Source organism: Podarcis melisellensis (genome assembly GCF_964234715.1).
Source record: "Podarcis melisellensis genome assembly, chromosome: 3".
NCBI lineage: Eukaryota > Metazoa > Chordata > Lepidosauria > Squamata > Lacertidae > Podarcis > Podarcis melisellensis.
Genome location: NC_138530.1, coordinates 88,740,013 through 88,755,505, shown reverse-complemented (window position 1 = coordinate 88,755,505; position 15,493 = coordinate 88,740,013). Strand labels below are relative to the sequence as shown.

The 15,493-nt window shown below is 41.6% G+C and overlaps 1 protein-coding gene across 26 annotated transcripts in view; it reads right to left on the bottom strand.

Annotated features, from left to right (window-relative positions):
• The window catches only part of LOC309366917 (dystonin-like), a 301,144-nt gene that overhangs the window by 165,829 nt on the left and 119,822 nt on the right, over nt 1-15,493 (bottom strand). For 23 of the 26 annotated variants that reach the window (XM_081905876.1, XM_081905879.1, XM_081905865.1 and 20 more), the window contains 6 exons: nt 7,598-7,710; nt 7,381-7,487; nt 6,145-6,264; nt 4,953-5,048; nt 4,738-4,865; nt 614-707 (listed from right to left, as the gene is read on the bottom strand). In XM_081905876.1, coding sequence (XP_081762002.1) covers nt 614-707; nt 4,738-4,865; nt 4,953-5,048; nt 6,145-6,264; nt 7,381-7,487; nt 7,598-7,710 — 658 coding nt within the window. Of the gene's footprint in view, nt 1-613; nt 708-817; nt 1,184-4,737; nt 4,866-4,952; nt 5,049-6,144; nt 6,265-7,380; nt 7,488-7,597; nt 7,711-12,173; nt 12,203-15,493 lie in introns of those variants that run through there. The other 3 variants (XM_081905866.1, XM_081905867.1, XM_081905872.1) reach the window with 3 other exon arrangements.

Genomic DNA, 15,493 nt, shown 5'->3' with positions numbered 1-15,493 from the left:
CAACAAGTGTATGAATTTAAAACATTTAACATTCTTTAAGCCTGTCCACTTTGTCTGCCACTTATTAACATCAGCGTCCACCTCCATTTCACACGACTGATGAAATAAGTTGCATGCTTTTCTAGGATGTCCCAGTACAGTGGTACCTCGGGTTAAGTACTTAATTCGTTCCAGAGGTCCGTACTTAACCTGAAACTGTTCTTAACCTGAAGCACCACTTTAGCTAATGGGGCCTCCTGGTGCTCCCGTGCCACCGGAGCATGATTTCTGTTCTTATCCTGAAGCAAAGTTCTTAACCTGAAGCACTATTTCTGGGTTAGGTCTGTAACCTGAAGCGTATGTAACCCGAGGTACCACTGTATGTTCAAGCGCCTGCCAACCATCAAAGAGGTATTCTTCTCATCCTCACAACTCCAAGAGATGTTGTGGAAATTCCAATTATACAAACAGAAGACCTCAAGCCAACAGATGGTGATTTGGTACTGGTCACCTAGTAAGTACGTTTCTGTGCAAGGATATTAATCCAGATTTTACAACTCCAGGTCCACCCCTTTATCCAGTGGTCTATGCTGGGGCTTTTTTATACAGAAATTAGCTATCCAAATAGACTTACTGATTGCACAGCATTTCGAGCAAGCATTAGTTTGTCTTCGCAGCCCAGGCTGTCTCGCTGAATTCTGTTTGCAATCTGCTGCAGCATTTCTAACCTAAAAGAAGTCAGAAGTTAAGACAAATCACATGGGGCTGGTCATTAACATCTCGATTCTGCTACCAGATAAAAAGGCACCACATTCTGCAGAATAATACCAGCACTTACCTGGTTCCTTCCTTGGTACCATTGCCAAAGCTTATACAAGAATTAACAAGGGTAGGACCACAGTTAACAGACAAGAAGTTTTCATTGGAATCAATGCTGGTCCGGGTGCTAGTGCTGTTACTAAATACAGAGTCACTGCTGTGGTAGCCGTAACTGTTGGCATTCATTTTTTTACAGCCAGAAAGCTATCCCGCTGGTCATTTAAAAAGTTGAGAAGACAAAATGCCTGCAAAAACATACAGCTTCCAGGGACTAGATGGCTTTAAGGACAAAAACCAAGCTCTGCATCCTTAAATAGGTCTCAGCATGCATATTCAAAGCCCTGCAAGTAACATTCTCATTCCTCTTCAGAAGACTTCGCCTTCAGCTATATATGCCAATGTGGGCTTGGCTTCTGTAGCTTGAATTGCCTGTGCAAGTATGGACTAATCAGAATGATTAGGGTGTTCACTCGGAAAGAGGGATGCCAAATATCTTATGTAAGTCTCATCCAATTTCAACAAACTAAACGATTCGAGGAGTGGGGAGGGAACTCCCCTTCAACAGTTTCACAACCTTTAGTCTCCCTACACTTAGCATAGGTTTTTCAGTAGTTTCTCATCCAGGTCCATGCCCACTTTGCTTCAGAAATGTTGCTTCAGAAATACTGCTCCCAAAACATCCATTGGCCCCATATACAGCAGTCTAGACATTTGCTATAAACAGTATTAAAGCTTATGTTCTGGCTATGTCCCTCTTAAAACTATACATAGCCTTTGTTGGAAAGAACTAAAATTAAGTATGTGTGGTTTGTTCACTTTAAGTACATACAACATGCATTTATTTTTTTAAAATATCAGATCAAAATATTAAGATTAATCTTTATCTTTTAAACAGGAAAATTAGTGCCTGCCTTGCCATATTGATGCCACTTTGTTGAATTTAATGGAGATACTGTGGTTTAAAATGTGACAGTGAATCAATTATTTGGACTGCTTCATCACTATGGGCTGTGTGTGTGTGTAATTCAGAATGTTTGCCAAAGTTGGTATATGTATTTTACCTCCTCCTGGCAATCAGTAATCATGTTAATGTCAAAAATGAAATCCAATGGCATTCTTTAGCTTTCAGCTCACAGAAAATCTCAATTCTTATTCATGTTTCAAATGGTAAATGAGCAGCTGGGATCTTCCTCTGTTAACCCTCAAGGATGATGCCTGCACACTATCTTCTCTTACTCCTATTATTCAATCATTTCATGTTCTATAAAACCCCACCCATATCACGCCATTGCTGCTTGAAGCTATAAACAAGTTGAGCTTTTCCTTAAAAGACTGTGCTGGCTTGCTATTTGGCCCTTGCATGCTTGGCGGAAAAAAATCATACTGACTGCTGAATAGCATGTAAGTACACGTGTTAACTCCGGGTGCATGGTTGCCTGTGATCCATGTCTGCATTAAAGTATACTACAAACTTATTGCTATATGATCCTGTGACATGTCAGCTCCCTATCTATTGACTTCAGCACCACTTTTGTTAGGTCAAGAAGATTTGTGAAAGAGACCTAATATTTACCGGTATATAATGTGAAAACTATTGTGTTCCAGTCACAATGAAAGGGCTTTATCACAATGAAAAAACATTTGGAAAATGGGATCCCAAACTGCTTATATGAACAATGGGAAGCAATTGATCATTTGGGAAGCCCATTTTATATTGAAATTGACTTAGCAAGTATAGCCTACATGCACATCCTCCATCATTTATAAGACTAGATTTACTCTTAGGGACTGGCATTTTCTCCTCTCCCACACACTAAGGCAAATACAGTTCTCTTAATACACAGCCTCAACTTTCTTAAGTACAAGTCCTTCTTCCCTCCATCACCACTGAAACCTCTGTAAAGCAAGTAGAGGATGAAAGCTGCAACTGAGAAGAGATGGGAAGGGCTTAGTTCTTTCATTCCCATGCTGCTTTTACCCCTTGCACAGCAAATCCTCGTGAGCAAAGCCCTGCTTGTCTCCTACTACAAAACTTGCTTTACTTAAACTTCTACTATAGTTTAAATCAGGCATAGGCAAACTCAGCCCTCCAGCTGTTTTGGGACTACAACTCCCATCATCCCTAGCTAACAGGACCAGTGGTCAAGGATGATGGGAACTGTAGTCTCAAAAACATCTGTAGGGCCGAGTTTGCCTATACCTGGTTTAAATCCACAATTGTCATCTCAGTGTCTCTCCACAACCACTTTACTCAAACCTCTATGGTTGTTAGAATAGAGCGAGAAGGTTACTGAAAGGGAGGGAAAAGAACTTTCAACCTTCTCCCTCTTCCATTCCTCCATTGCCTCATGTGATAGATTAGATGATAGATGATAGATAGATAGATAGATAGATAGATAGATAGATAGATAGATGATAGAGATGATGATGATAGATAGATAGATAGATAGATAGATAGATAGATAGATAGGATGCGGAACCCTCAAATATTACAAGGTGCGATCTCACGGTCATGCATTTCACTCCTGCAACCACGTTATCCTTAACATGAAGTTCCAGATTTAATGTAGTAATTAAGAAATGCTTTTTATTTCCAGAAAACACACACATATATACAACACCCACCAGCTGAACTTAACATCCTCTAACTCAGCCTTTCTCAACTTTCGGTCCTCAGATGTTCTTGAACTACAACTACCATCATCCCTGAACACTGCTCATGATGGCTAGGAATGATGGGAGTTGTCGTCCAACAATGTCTAGAGACCTAAGGCTGAGAAAGGCTGCCTAACGAAACAAGTTAATTAATTTATTTAATTTCATAAACTGTATACACTGCTTGATTGTGAAAAGCCTCAAAACGGTTTACAAAAATATAAAACAAGAAAATCGAAACTCACACCCAAACTTTAAAACATACAAAATACTAAAACGGATTAAAATCCCCTCAACTTTCTAAGCATCTGGGTAAGCTTGTCTAAACAACCATGTTTTTAGCAGGCGCATGTTTTTAGCAGGCGCACCTGCTTGATCTCAATAGTTGACAGGATTGCTCTTATTAATCATCTTAAAGATACAGTAACATATATCATGATGGGTTGTGTGTGCAAAAGGGGCTGCTAAATAGGAGAGGAAGAGACACGGAAAGAGAGGTGGTCTGTGTGCAAGTAAGAGTTGAAAAAAGAATGGAGGAAAAAGAAGGTGAAGGTGAAAGTGGTGTGGGTATATGCAAAGGGGCTGCAGAACAGAAATTCAGAGAAGGCATGGCTATGTTGGGGGGGGGGGGAGAAAAAAGCAGAGTGAAGGTGAAAATGGGAATGCACAAGGGGCTGCTAAAAAAGAAGGGAGTAGGAGGCATCAGAATGGGGGCAAAGAGGTAAACAGGGGCATGAAAGAATCTGCAGAGCAGGAGAGGACAGTGGCTTCATAGTTGGCCGGAAGGTGGAAAGGGTGCTTAGAAGTAATGTGTGGGAAGAGGAAATGCAGGAGATTATCACGGGGGTACTTTGTGTGCAAGGGGGCTTGCACAAAAGGGTGAGAGGAGACATGGGCATGGGGGCAAAGGTGAAAACAGGAGTGCAAAGAGGGACTGCAGAACAGAAGAAAGAAGTGGCTTCAGAAATGGGGTTGGGAAGGTGAATAGTAAGCTTAGCAGCTGTGAGGATTGGGAAGTTAAGGTGGGGAGAAGTGGCAGGGGGGTTGGCAAGCAGAGCAAGCGGGGGTGCAGACCCTAGTAATAAAATTAAGCTTAGGTTTGGATGGATTTCTTATAATAAACGGTTGAGCCTATCAAATAAGATTCTAACTTGCCAATGTACCTAAAGTTGATTTTAAGTATTCTAATAAAAGTGCCCTTGTCTGTTTTGCAAAATACCGCACTGGCCATTTTCAAACGAGCAGGCAGAGAAGCAAGCTTGTAAAACAAAAATACCAACATACCTTTCAACTTCTGGTCGAAGTGTTTTTTCTCTTTCCAACATAGCAATAATTAGCTTCCCCCACTCTTTCTCTATGTCATTGGGGTGGTAACCTTGAGGAAGCTTGATACGCCCAAATTCTATCCAAACCTTCAAAACAAGGAATGATTACATAAAGCCAAGATAAAAAGAAACAAGACCAGCATTCGAAAATCCATTTAAAAAAAAATGGCTTACCTCCAGTAATTTATATAGGTGTTTGATTTTTGATTTCTCTATCTCCTTTGGTGGAATTTCTGTTTCTTTAAATTGTAAATATTGGTTATAAAGTGCCTAAAGAAAAACAAACAAGCATTGCTGTCATGTCAGAATTGTTGGTCTACTGAAGCTTTTGAAAATCTTTTCATGCCCATAAGCGTGAAACGAGTTTGTGTGGGTTTACTCACTATCCTAACCAAACCCCTTCTTAGATTTACAGTAGGAAGAGGAGAATTAAACTGTCAAGTGCCTAATTCAACCCTGACTTGGCATCCCCATGCCTTAAATTCAAATGTAATACTGACTATTCCGAGCACTGGCATTCATTGTTTCAATCCAGAAAACAGCAGTTGGCAAAGAATTCTGTTCAATTTCTTTCTTCAGAATGTGACTTGACAGTCCATACCCCAAACTTTGAGTTAGATGGGGCAATGGTTCACGCAGCCTCAGTTAAAATTTCATCCCAGTGCCTCCAAGCCAGGGGAATCCCCTGTGCTTCTCAATACTGACATGGAAGCTGTACAACTTTACTGTGTCTTCTTCCCAAATTTCTAGGAGCCCAAAGGCCACAATGTGTAACTAGCAAAGAAAGACCTGGTAAGCTTTTTACCTGCATGGGGTGATTGAGGGTCAAAATCTACAAGGTCAGAAGATAGCTGTATCGCTGACTACCCATTGTGTAAAAACTAAGTTTATGGCAAACTTTATTTGAGCTCCTCTGGGAGGAAGGGGGATATGTGCATTTAATTAATAAAACTAACATGACCAATAGAAGGCGTAGCCTTCTCTCTGACATGCTAGCTTCCCTTCAACAGAATGTTTTTATTCTGGGAAGCATTCAATTATGCAACTTGCACTACCACCCACACTCCCAGGAAAGCCCTACCAATGCTTTTCTTCTGAATTCATGGATTGTTTCCTGGCTATAAGTGAGGTTGGACTAAGAATCAGTGCTCTAGCTGGACAGGAGAGAGGCTGCATCTGAGGGAAAGAGCTGAGAATTTTTGAGCCCAATATTGTGTACTCCAGCAGTGGCACGCAAGGGAATATAAGTAGGCTGTTACTAATTTGTATAGGAGTTTGTAATCATGCTCTAAATAGGTAGGTGATCCCTCTAAAAGAATTAATACAGAATGCACTTTATTCTGTATCTTGGTAATGTAAACATTACCTTGAGTTCCACAGGATTGTTTGGAAACGCTCTGTCAGTCATCATCGTGGCATGGTGCCTGATCCACTGGATGAGGTAGTTCACCATATTCTGGTATTCAACCCACTTGACTTCAACATCCTAGCAAGTAAGTAGGAATAAAGTTCTATCAAAGCATTTTGTAGCACTGGAAGCCTACAGCAACAGATCTGACGGGCCGCTACGCCAACTCAGAATAGGATAGTGAGTCCTATAGCCATCTCTCTCTCTTGGCCCTTCGTGCTCCTACTGAGTTCCCTGGTCATAATGCTGCAGTGATGGAAGAAGCCCACAATTCAAAACTAGCGCAATCCACTTTCTATGCAACTCTTAGTATTCAGATTCTACATCAGCCATATGCTTCTTTAGCTCTTCGTCCCACAACCCCCAGTTCTTCATATCTCCCTTATCTGTATATCCATCTCCTTCCCATCGCTGCACTGAATACGATGTTTAGGCCCAGCCATAATTTCTCCTTTGCTTCTATTCATTTCATGCCCCTACCAACCATGTATTATGAGCTGGCACCTATGTTATGGGGTCAATAAACTGTGCTTTGGGTGTGTAGGTCTCATGTCTAAGAGATGGGACAACATGCTCGTTCTGGACAGAGTCACACTCCCTCTAAAGGAGAAAGTGAATAGGTACTCCTAGATAGATCTCTATCACTAGAAACACAAGTGTCCCATGTGACTAGGTGTGCCTTTTACCATAGAATGAAAAGGTCAGCTATTCCAACTCCTTGCGATACAGGAATCCGGCCCACAGCTGTCCCTGGGTAGGCTCAAACCACCAACCGGTGGTTTAACAGCTGGATACACTGACCCACTGCAACACCTTAGCTTTATCACATCAACCAGTTATGGCGGTTCCTAGCCTGGGATAGTTTGACCACTGTAGTCTATGTACTTGGTAACCTCAGGGCGCGATTGCAATGAAGTCTATGTAGGGCTTCCCTTGAGCCTGGTTTTGGAGCTCCAGCTGGTGCAGAATGTGGTGGTCAGATTTCTGATGGAGGCACATGACCGACAAAAGGTGACACAATTGTAAAATCAGCTGCAGACTACTCACATACTACCAAGCCAGATTCGAATGTCCAAATCCCAACAATCAGATAATATCCTCTTTTCTTTTCAATTGCCAGTGAAATTAACCCTTCTCCATGACAAGCTTGTTTTGTATGTTAACATAGTTTATAATTGCTAATATCTTGCTTACATGTGCACTGATGCCTTCACCACCTTCTGGTACTTTGGGAAATGCATCATAAAGTGATGACACATAAGTGATTACTGACTTCTCATCAGGCGAGGAGACATCAACATCTAAAAAAAAGACATGACACAGCTAATGTCTACCATACATACATTAGAGTGTTACAATTCCAATGCAGTCTGATGCTACGATCTACTAAGGATCCCATTCACTAACTCACCTTCGGGGTCCAGAAGTCTGGCAACACCAAGTTTTTCTGCTACAAAAAAAGCATGCTCTAAATTTGCAAGGTTGCTTTGAACAGCAACGGTATTCATGTCTATCAGGTCCGGCCTGCAAGACAAAAACAATCATTTAAGTTTGATTTTGGAAAATATTGTGGTAGGTAAGATCTTCATTAATTTCAATGGATGCATTTATGAAGGATATGACTCTTTCGTTGAGTTAGAAGAGGGGTTTTTCTTCCATACCTGGGATGCAACCCGTTTCAATATTCAGCTTAATAATAACATAAGAGAAGGCTGCTGGATCATGCCAATGACCCATCTAGTCCAGCAGCTTACTTCCACGAGGTCTGTATAACGCTGGACCAAAAGTTAAATTATTCCTTAGATCTTACATTATCTGGTCTTCACACAGTCTCTTTTTAACATTCACGATTAGAGGAACATCTCTTCTAGAGGTCCACATACTGTCTGCATCTCTCAATTTTGACAAGGTCCATTAATACCACCTCTCAATCAGTTATTCCATCAATAGCACTATAAGGCTTTAAATTCTTTAAAGGCTGGTGTCTGGCTAGACTGACTCAGCAAAGCCCATCCCCAGTGGTATAAGTAGCATAGCAGCAGCAGCCAGGAAATTAAGAAAAACCTAAGGATGTATAGTGTCTCCAGTGAGCACCTAGTAGACCCTGCAAAGCAGAAGTAGATGCAGTACTCTATCTGAATGAAAATGTGACCCATAATTCAATCATTACCTAAGAGATGGTGCATCAGTGTAGATGATATTATATACAATTACTTTTTAAGCGGCAAAATAAAGGAGTTGATGTTAAGAAAGAGAAGTGACCATAAAAAGAGGTAAGTAAACAGTGGAAATTTCAGGGAACAACAGGGGACAAAAGGACTTATTCATTTCCCTGCTGACAGAATTAATGAGATACGGTACAAATTCTAGGGACCATTGAAATCATTCACAGAGTAAACCTGAATTTATTTCGCTCCCCAATTTTGGGTTCACGTTTTGGCAAGTTTCCCTTTGTGTAGAAGACCTATTCCAATTCCTTAAAACAGAAGAGGGATTTTAAGCAAAAGATGCAACAAAAACTCAGGACTTTAATATCGATAAGCTATTCCCCATGACTTCAGTCTAAAGTTATTGTCTAAAGTGAAATTAATTCTTTCAACTGAAAAGGAAAAACAGTAACATTTTCTACAGATTTAATATGCACATAAAGAACTACAAAGAATTGTTAGAAGAGTGAACTTGAAAAGCACTAATATTTTATGTCACAGTAATGCAGAGGAAAGATTAAGGAGGATTTCACATCATAGCATATACTAAGTGAATTGGAAAAACAACAACATTTATAACTGAAAGCATATGTCTGCTGTTTTCATTTTGCTGATATCCACGACATTTCACACATGCCGATAGTAATGAAGCAAAACGTGAGATGAAAAACACAAAATGATGCCTGCTCAGCTGCTGACTTGTCAGGACAAGAAAGGGCAAGTTGTTATGCAAGCCTTGCCTGTTCATGGGAAAAGAAAAAACAACAAAACAGAAGCAACGATTATCTGGCTGAAAACGGGCAGCTAAGAAAGTTTTCATCCAAGAGGGGGCAAGATTGGATTTTCTTCACAACAAAATAATCCTATTAACTGCAAAGGTACCGTTAAGTACTTGTCACAGATTTCAAACTAATATTTCTTACTCATGGTGCAGCATTGCATGTATACCAGAGGTAACCACTCTCAGTAAAAGTTGGTTAAAGCAATTCTCAAAAATGCTTTCCCAACCAGCTTTTAACATAGTTCTTAAACAAGAGATTGAAACCAAGCTATCACTGGCACTATGTCTGCACCAAGCCTGAGTGACGTATGTGTATGTATATATATCCCCATATTCAACGTTTACAGAAAAATGCTACCTTGTGCAAATTCTAAAATCTTTCAAATTGTGACATCATGCATACAATAGGAATATTATACTCAACAGTGTGCCTCAAGGGATAAATGACCCAGCCTTTAGTCATAACACTGTGAGTCATTCTATGGCAGGGATTTCAGAGAAGCTGGGTATTTGCCACCGAAGGAAACACACAAATAACTCAGAAAGAGAGAGAATAATTCACTTGAAAAAATCCCAGCACTACATGCGCCACACCCAAAATAAACCGCTCACTTTCCAAATACATGATGTGTTTTCTTTCCTTTTTACTTCTGAAAAGGACCTTCTTCTGTCAGACCTCTAAACAATATGGAGATAATGTGTTAATTAATTTAATTATGATGGGCAGCACAGAAAACTCTTTCAGATATTCTGCGAGATTTTTTAGGCTGCTTTCCATAATCACCCTTGTTCTCCCCACTCCATAAAGCCACCCCTGACGTTTGGGGGGCCTTCCGTAGTGGAATCTAATGGAGCAGAAGGGGATGGAAATGAAACTGGCCAACAACATTTCAATGCACAGAAGTTTGTATGCATGAGCTATAGAAGATCCAGGGACAAAAACAGAGGATATAATGCAACTTTAAGACAGACACCAGAGAACAGAGCTGCACAAATCAGTGGTGCTGCCTAAATATATTTTGTTCTTACAAGATTTTGCTTAGAATGTGCTACAAAGGAGGGGGGAAAGGCTGTAAAAACTGCAACACATCTAAGAATAAAATAAAACCATGGTCTTGCGGCAGAACCAAGCTAGAGGTTGCTGTACAAAGGATGCACAAAATTTCTTATGCACATAAGCAAGCAAACTTAAGGCCCTGTTTCTATAAATATATAACATGTTCCTTCTGGTCTTGTGGTTAAGGAAGAGAAAAGCTTAACTCTTGTCTGGGATCGGAAAACATGCCTCAGCTGCTGTGCTACACCAAGCTAAAAGGAAAAGCAATGCAACTGCAAGTTCTTCTCCAGGAGTAACCTATTTTTGTACAGTTCCGGTAAACTGTGCTTTGACTTATTATGATGTGCAAACCACGCTAGGAAATTCTCATGTTTTTCATTCCCCCACCCTGAAGTGCAGCTTCTCCCAAACCTGGGTGCTACTTCTAAACTCCCTCAAATTTAATAAGCCATTTACAATAAAGCACTGTAAGAGGGAGTTGTTCAGAAAGAAAGGTACATGTTCTGTGCATATACAAACCCAAATTCACATAAAAAATAAGGGATAATTACAACAGATTAACTGCTGGATCACAAATCTAAGGACAAATTCACAGCAAACACAGGACAACCACAGCAGAAAAAAGCTGGGGATGTTTACAGAGTTTGACCATCACAGATTTGCTGGCATATAACCCCAGAATATTCTCAAGCATCCCAACCTGTTTAAATTAGGGTTGCGACTGGGTTTGCAAACCAGCTGGTATTTTATTGCTCTGACCATTATTTTCTACCAGGTAACCTGTACTAGCTGCTAGAAAAAACCATCAACCTCATAACCAGACAGTGATTCCACCCAGACAATGCCCTTTGGCTGTACACTTTACCTTACTGATTCCATTCTGTATCTACCTCAAAGCTAAACCTCTTCAGGTTCTGCCCTGGTTCCACCTGCTGCTATCAAACTATTTTTTGGTTAACAACCCTAGTTGTGCCTATGGGGTTATGGTATCTGGGCAGGGTGATTATGACCTCATCTCACACTTGGTGGATGCTTGGACGTGACAATCATCAGACCAAAAGGGGGGGATAATTCATACAACCATATAGAAATAATAACCAATACGTGGTACTGGCCACAAGCTTAGATGGTTTTTGAATGAGATGCTAGCCATGATGGCAATATGGAACTCCCAAGTTCTTAGGCAGTGGGCTACAGAAAACCAGTTGCTGGTGAGCAACAGAGGTTATTGTCTTCAAGCTATGCTCTGACCTTCCTAGGTGTGTTTTGTTGGCCACTGTAGGAAGCAGAATGGTGCTGCTATGTCTCCTCTTATCTTCTTATAACTTCCATTAAAGCAGAGCTTTCCAAACTGTGAGTCACGACATGTTATTGTGTTGGCTGTGGTGTGTAGGTGTGTCACGCAACGTGTGTCCATATATATTATAAGGGGTTAGTTTAGCCTCCGGTTTGCTAGTAAAACTGAATTACCATTTTGCAAAGTGATGCATGTCTAAAAAGTGCAACACCAACATGAAAAGTTTAGAAAGCTCTGAACTAAAGTTTCACCATCACAGATTTGCAGGCATATAGTCCAGAATATTCAGAAGCAGCACTTCAAAACAATGCACCCCACAAAGTATGTCTTAATTGCTTAAATGGAGGGTTTAAGGGGTATAACAAACCGCCTTAAAAGTAAAATTATGCTGCTGCAGGTCACTGTTAATTAATTCTTGAAAAGCGAGTAAACTCAAGATTGGATTTGGGGAACCTGTGGCCCTCTAGATGCTGTTGTATAATATTCCTGTAATCCTTGAACACTGGCCATGCTGGGGGGGGGGCGGCGGAGGGATTTGGGAGTACAACAACTGGATTGCCACATATTCCCCATACCTGCCCTAGATTCTGTCAGACTCAATCCAATCACTTGCTAGATTCACCCAGAAAATGCTCTACAACGTACCTTCGCGATTCCATCTTCTCTACCCCAAACCGCTAGACTTCTCTAGGTTATACTCTGCTCCACTTCCTGGCCCCACAGTATTTTTCAAACCAAATGTATACAACTCTAGTTGTAACCAGGGGATTATGATACCTGGTCAGGGTGATTATGATGACATAATAACCTTATCTAGACTTGGGCATGACTACCAAGCAGGCAAAAATAAAGGCCAATTCATACAGCCATATGAATTGGCCTCACATTTGCTTGCCAACAGCTAGATCCAAGGAATTGTACAATAAACACATGAGCAACAATGCATGACTGATGCTATTCAAAAGCTGCCTTTAAGCAGTAAATATGCACAAGCGTTTTCGGGACAGGCAATTAGCCAAAACAGTTTTAATCTCCCAAGAAGCAGGTTTAATGCTGTGCTTAGAATGCTGTGTGATTAATCTTTGACTGAAGAAAAACAAATGGTATAGTGATATTTGTTAGTCCACATAAAGGTAGGTCTCATATTCTGTGAGTATTACTATCTATCAGCAGAGGAGCCAGGGCTGGAAGTGTAAAATGAAGTGAACACCCAAGTATAATCTTGTTTGTTTTTTTAATTGCTGTAATTAGGTAATGCATGCACATATGAAAAATTCCTAGCCTCCATACTCATAAAGGATAATAATGGACAGGTGCGTGAGACAGCCATACATTTCTCTGCACGAGGGAATTGCTAAAAGCCATCATAGACCATGCCAGGACATGTGCTGCTCATTAAAAATAATGCACGTGACTGAAGAAGGAAAGATTTCTGATTTAGACAACGCCTGTCACACCTTCTCATTGAAGAGGCTTCACTTACAGAAACTGTTGTGATTCCATTAGACCATATTCAGTCTAAAACGAAATAAATTATGCAAAAGTCAGGTTGACATATTAAATGCTTTAGATGCAAGTTTAGCTCAATTTGGTGTGCACCTTTGCATTTTGACGTATTACCTCACTTCCACAACCCACCTTTAGCCTTATTAGTGACTATACCTCATTCATGAGGAAATAAGAGTGCATTTCAATTATTCAAAGCCAAGTGCATACATTTACTCAGTAACCCTTTAAACATTAACTGTAAGTTAGGCCTGCTTGATCATTGCCATAATGCAGACTGGGGTTGTGGGTGGAGCTGAGCAAACTTTGGCCTGCCTGAAGTCAGCTAGCCTACTGATAAACAAGAAGATCTGAACAGAATAAATTTCAGACCCTTCATTCACACTCTTAGCTATTATTTCACAGCAGTGGTGGCTTCTTCCTCCATCTAGCACAGGGGTCCCCAACCTGCGGCCCATGGACCGGAAGGGGCCCACGGAGACTGTTTAACCAGCCCACGAGCCGCCCCCAAACCGAGCCACCTGCTTGGTGAGTCCCCGCGCGCTGCGCTAAACCGGCGTGGCGCAGCACAGTGCCTCTCTTCCATGGCTCCGGAAATCGCTTCTGTACATGCCCAGATGCCGGAAATTGCGGCTGCGCAAGTCTGTGGCGCTTCTGCGCAGGTGCGATTTTCGGCATCTGGGCATGTGCAAAAGAGATTTCCAGTTCCACAGACGCACAGATGCAATTTCCGGCGTTGCGCTGCGCCAGCCCGACCCACGGAGGATCTCCGCAGGAGTGATCCGGCCTATGCCCGGTAAGCCTTGCTGACCCCTGATCTAGCAGAAGGACTTTCTCCTTCATATCTTCACATTCACTAAACACAACGGGAAAGATCCAGCTAATCCGTTCTCTAGAAAATATTTTTATGTACAGGATTCACCTAATGAGCCCCATCAACAGAAGCCCTGTGCAAGGACTTCCACTTGAACAATGGGGCTTTCCCCCTCCTCTCCCCCCAAATTGGCGGGGACGTGCGTGGTGGAGGCAGAATAATCCCTAGAAAAACACAGGGGGAGAGAAGAGAGGGGAATGTTCCATTTGGCAAGCTCAAATGCTTGCTCAGAGAGAATAACTGGAAGAGCGTGATAAAGAATTCCATCCATATAATCCATCCACGTTGCCTTGGAAGCAGAGTTGAATGGGAAGCACATTCCAGCCTCTACTACCTGCTTGGAAACTAAGGGCCACTGGGAGGCTGCATCCATAGCCTTGTAGAAATAACACTGCAGCAAGTGCAAGGCCAACCTGGCCCCATCCATCCAGCAGAGAAAGGAGCAGCTTCTCCCTCCCTGCCTGTTGCTCTGGGGCTGCAGAACCAAAGAAAGACTATGCTCTAAGGTAAAGGTAAAGGGACCCAACTCTGGGGTTGCGGTGCTCATCTCGCTTTATTGGCCAAGGGAGCCGGCGTACAGCTTCCAGGTCATGTGGCCAGCATGTGGTTCATGTGGTGAACCAGAGCAGTGCATGGAAATGCCGTTTGCCTTCCCGCCGGAGCGGTACCTATTTATCTACTTGCACTTTGACGTGCTTTCGAACTGCTAGGTTGGCAGGAGCTGGGACCGAGCAACAGGAGCTCACCCCGTCACAGGGATTCGAACTGCCGACCTTCTGATCGGCAAGTCCTAGGCTCTGTGGTTTAACCCATATCGCCACCCGCGTCCCATGCTCTAGCAAAGCTATATAGGCCAAAGGACTAAGGACTGATGCTACTGCTTATGCTCTCTCTCTCTCTGTATGTGTGTAAAGAAACAGTTTTGGCTTTGTTTTTGTATTATTACAACCTGCTGTTTGTACTGTAATTCACATTGAGAATCATTTGATTGATTGGCAGGGTATATTTACTCAGAGTAAGTAAATAAGTAATGAAAAATCTTATCAACAAAATCCTCTCAAAATTCTAACCCCCAGTTTAGATCTCTCACCAACTGTTCACACATACAGCAACATAAGGGATGGAAGATGGTGACAAAGTAAGTTTGCTTAAGATGGTAGTAAAGAAATCTCAGCACTCTTCAAATTCAAATTTTTGCCCTGATGGGCACAGTATTTTATTACTGTGAAGTTAAAAAACCACTTGGACAATTAGGCAATGACTGCCTTGAAAAGGAAATATAGCACAGCTTTCCCATGCTAAGAAAAGGGAGTCATGCAATCAAAGAGCTGAATGAACTTTTTTTTTTTTAAGTAACACTGGAACTGAAGGAATGTAACCACCAGGATTTATTCCTTCTAAGCCTTGTCCCCAGCTAGGGATGAATGAATAAATTAACATTTGTGGAGAAGTAAAATTAATTAATAACTTCCAACAGGTATTGGCAGAATAAAATGATGGATTTTTCGGAGCTGGCCAATCTGACCGGAAGAGACCGTGACCAGAAGGAGGAGGAGTACCAGGAAGAATGGACGAAATTTAAAGA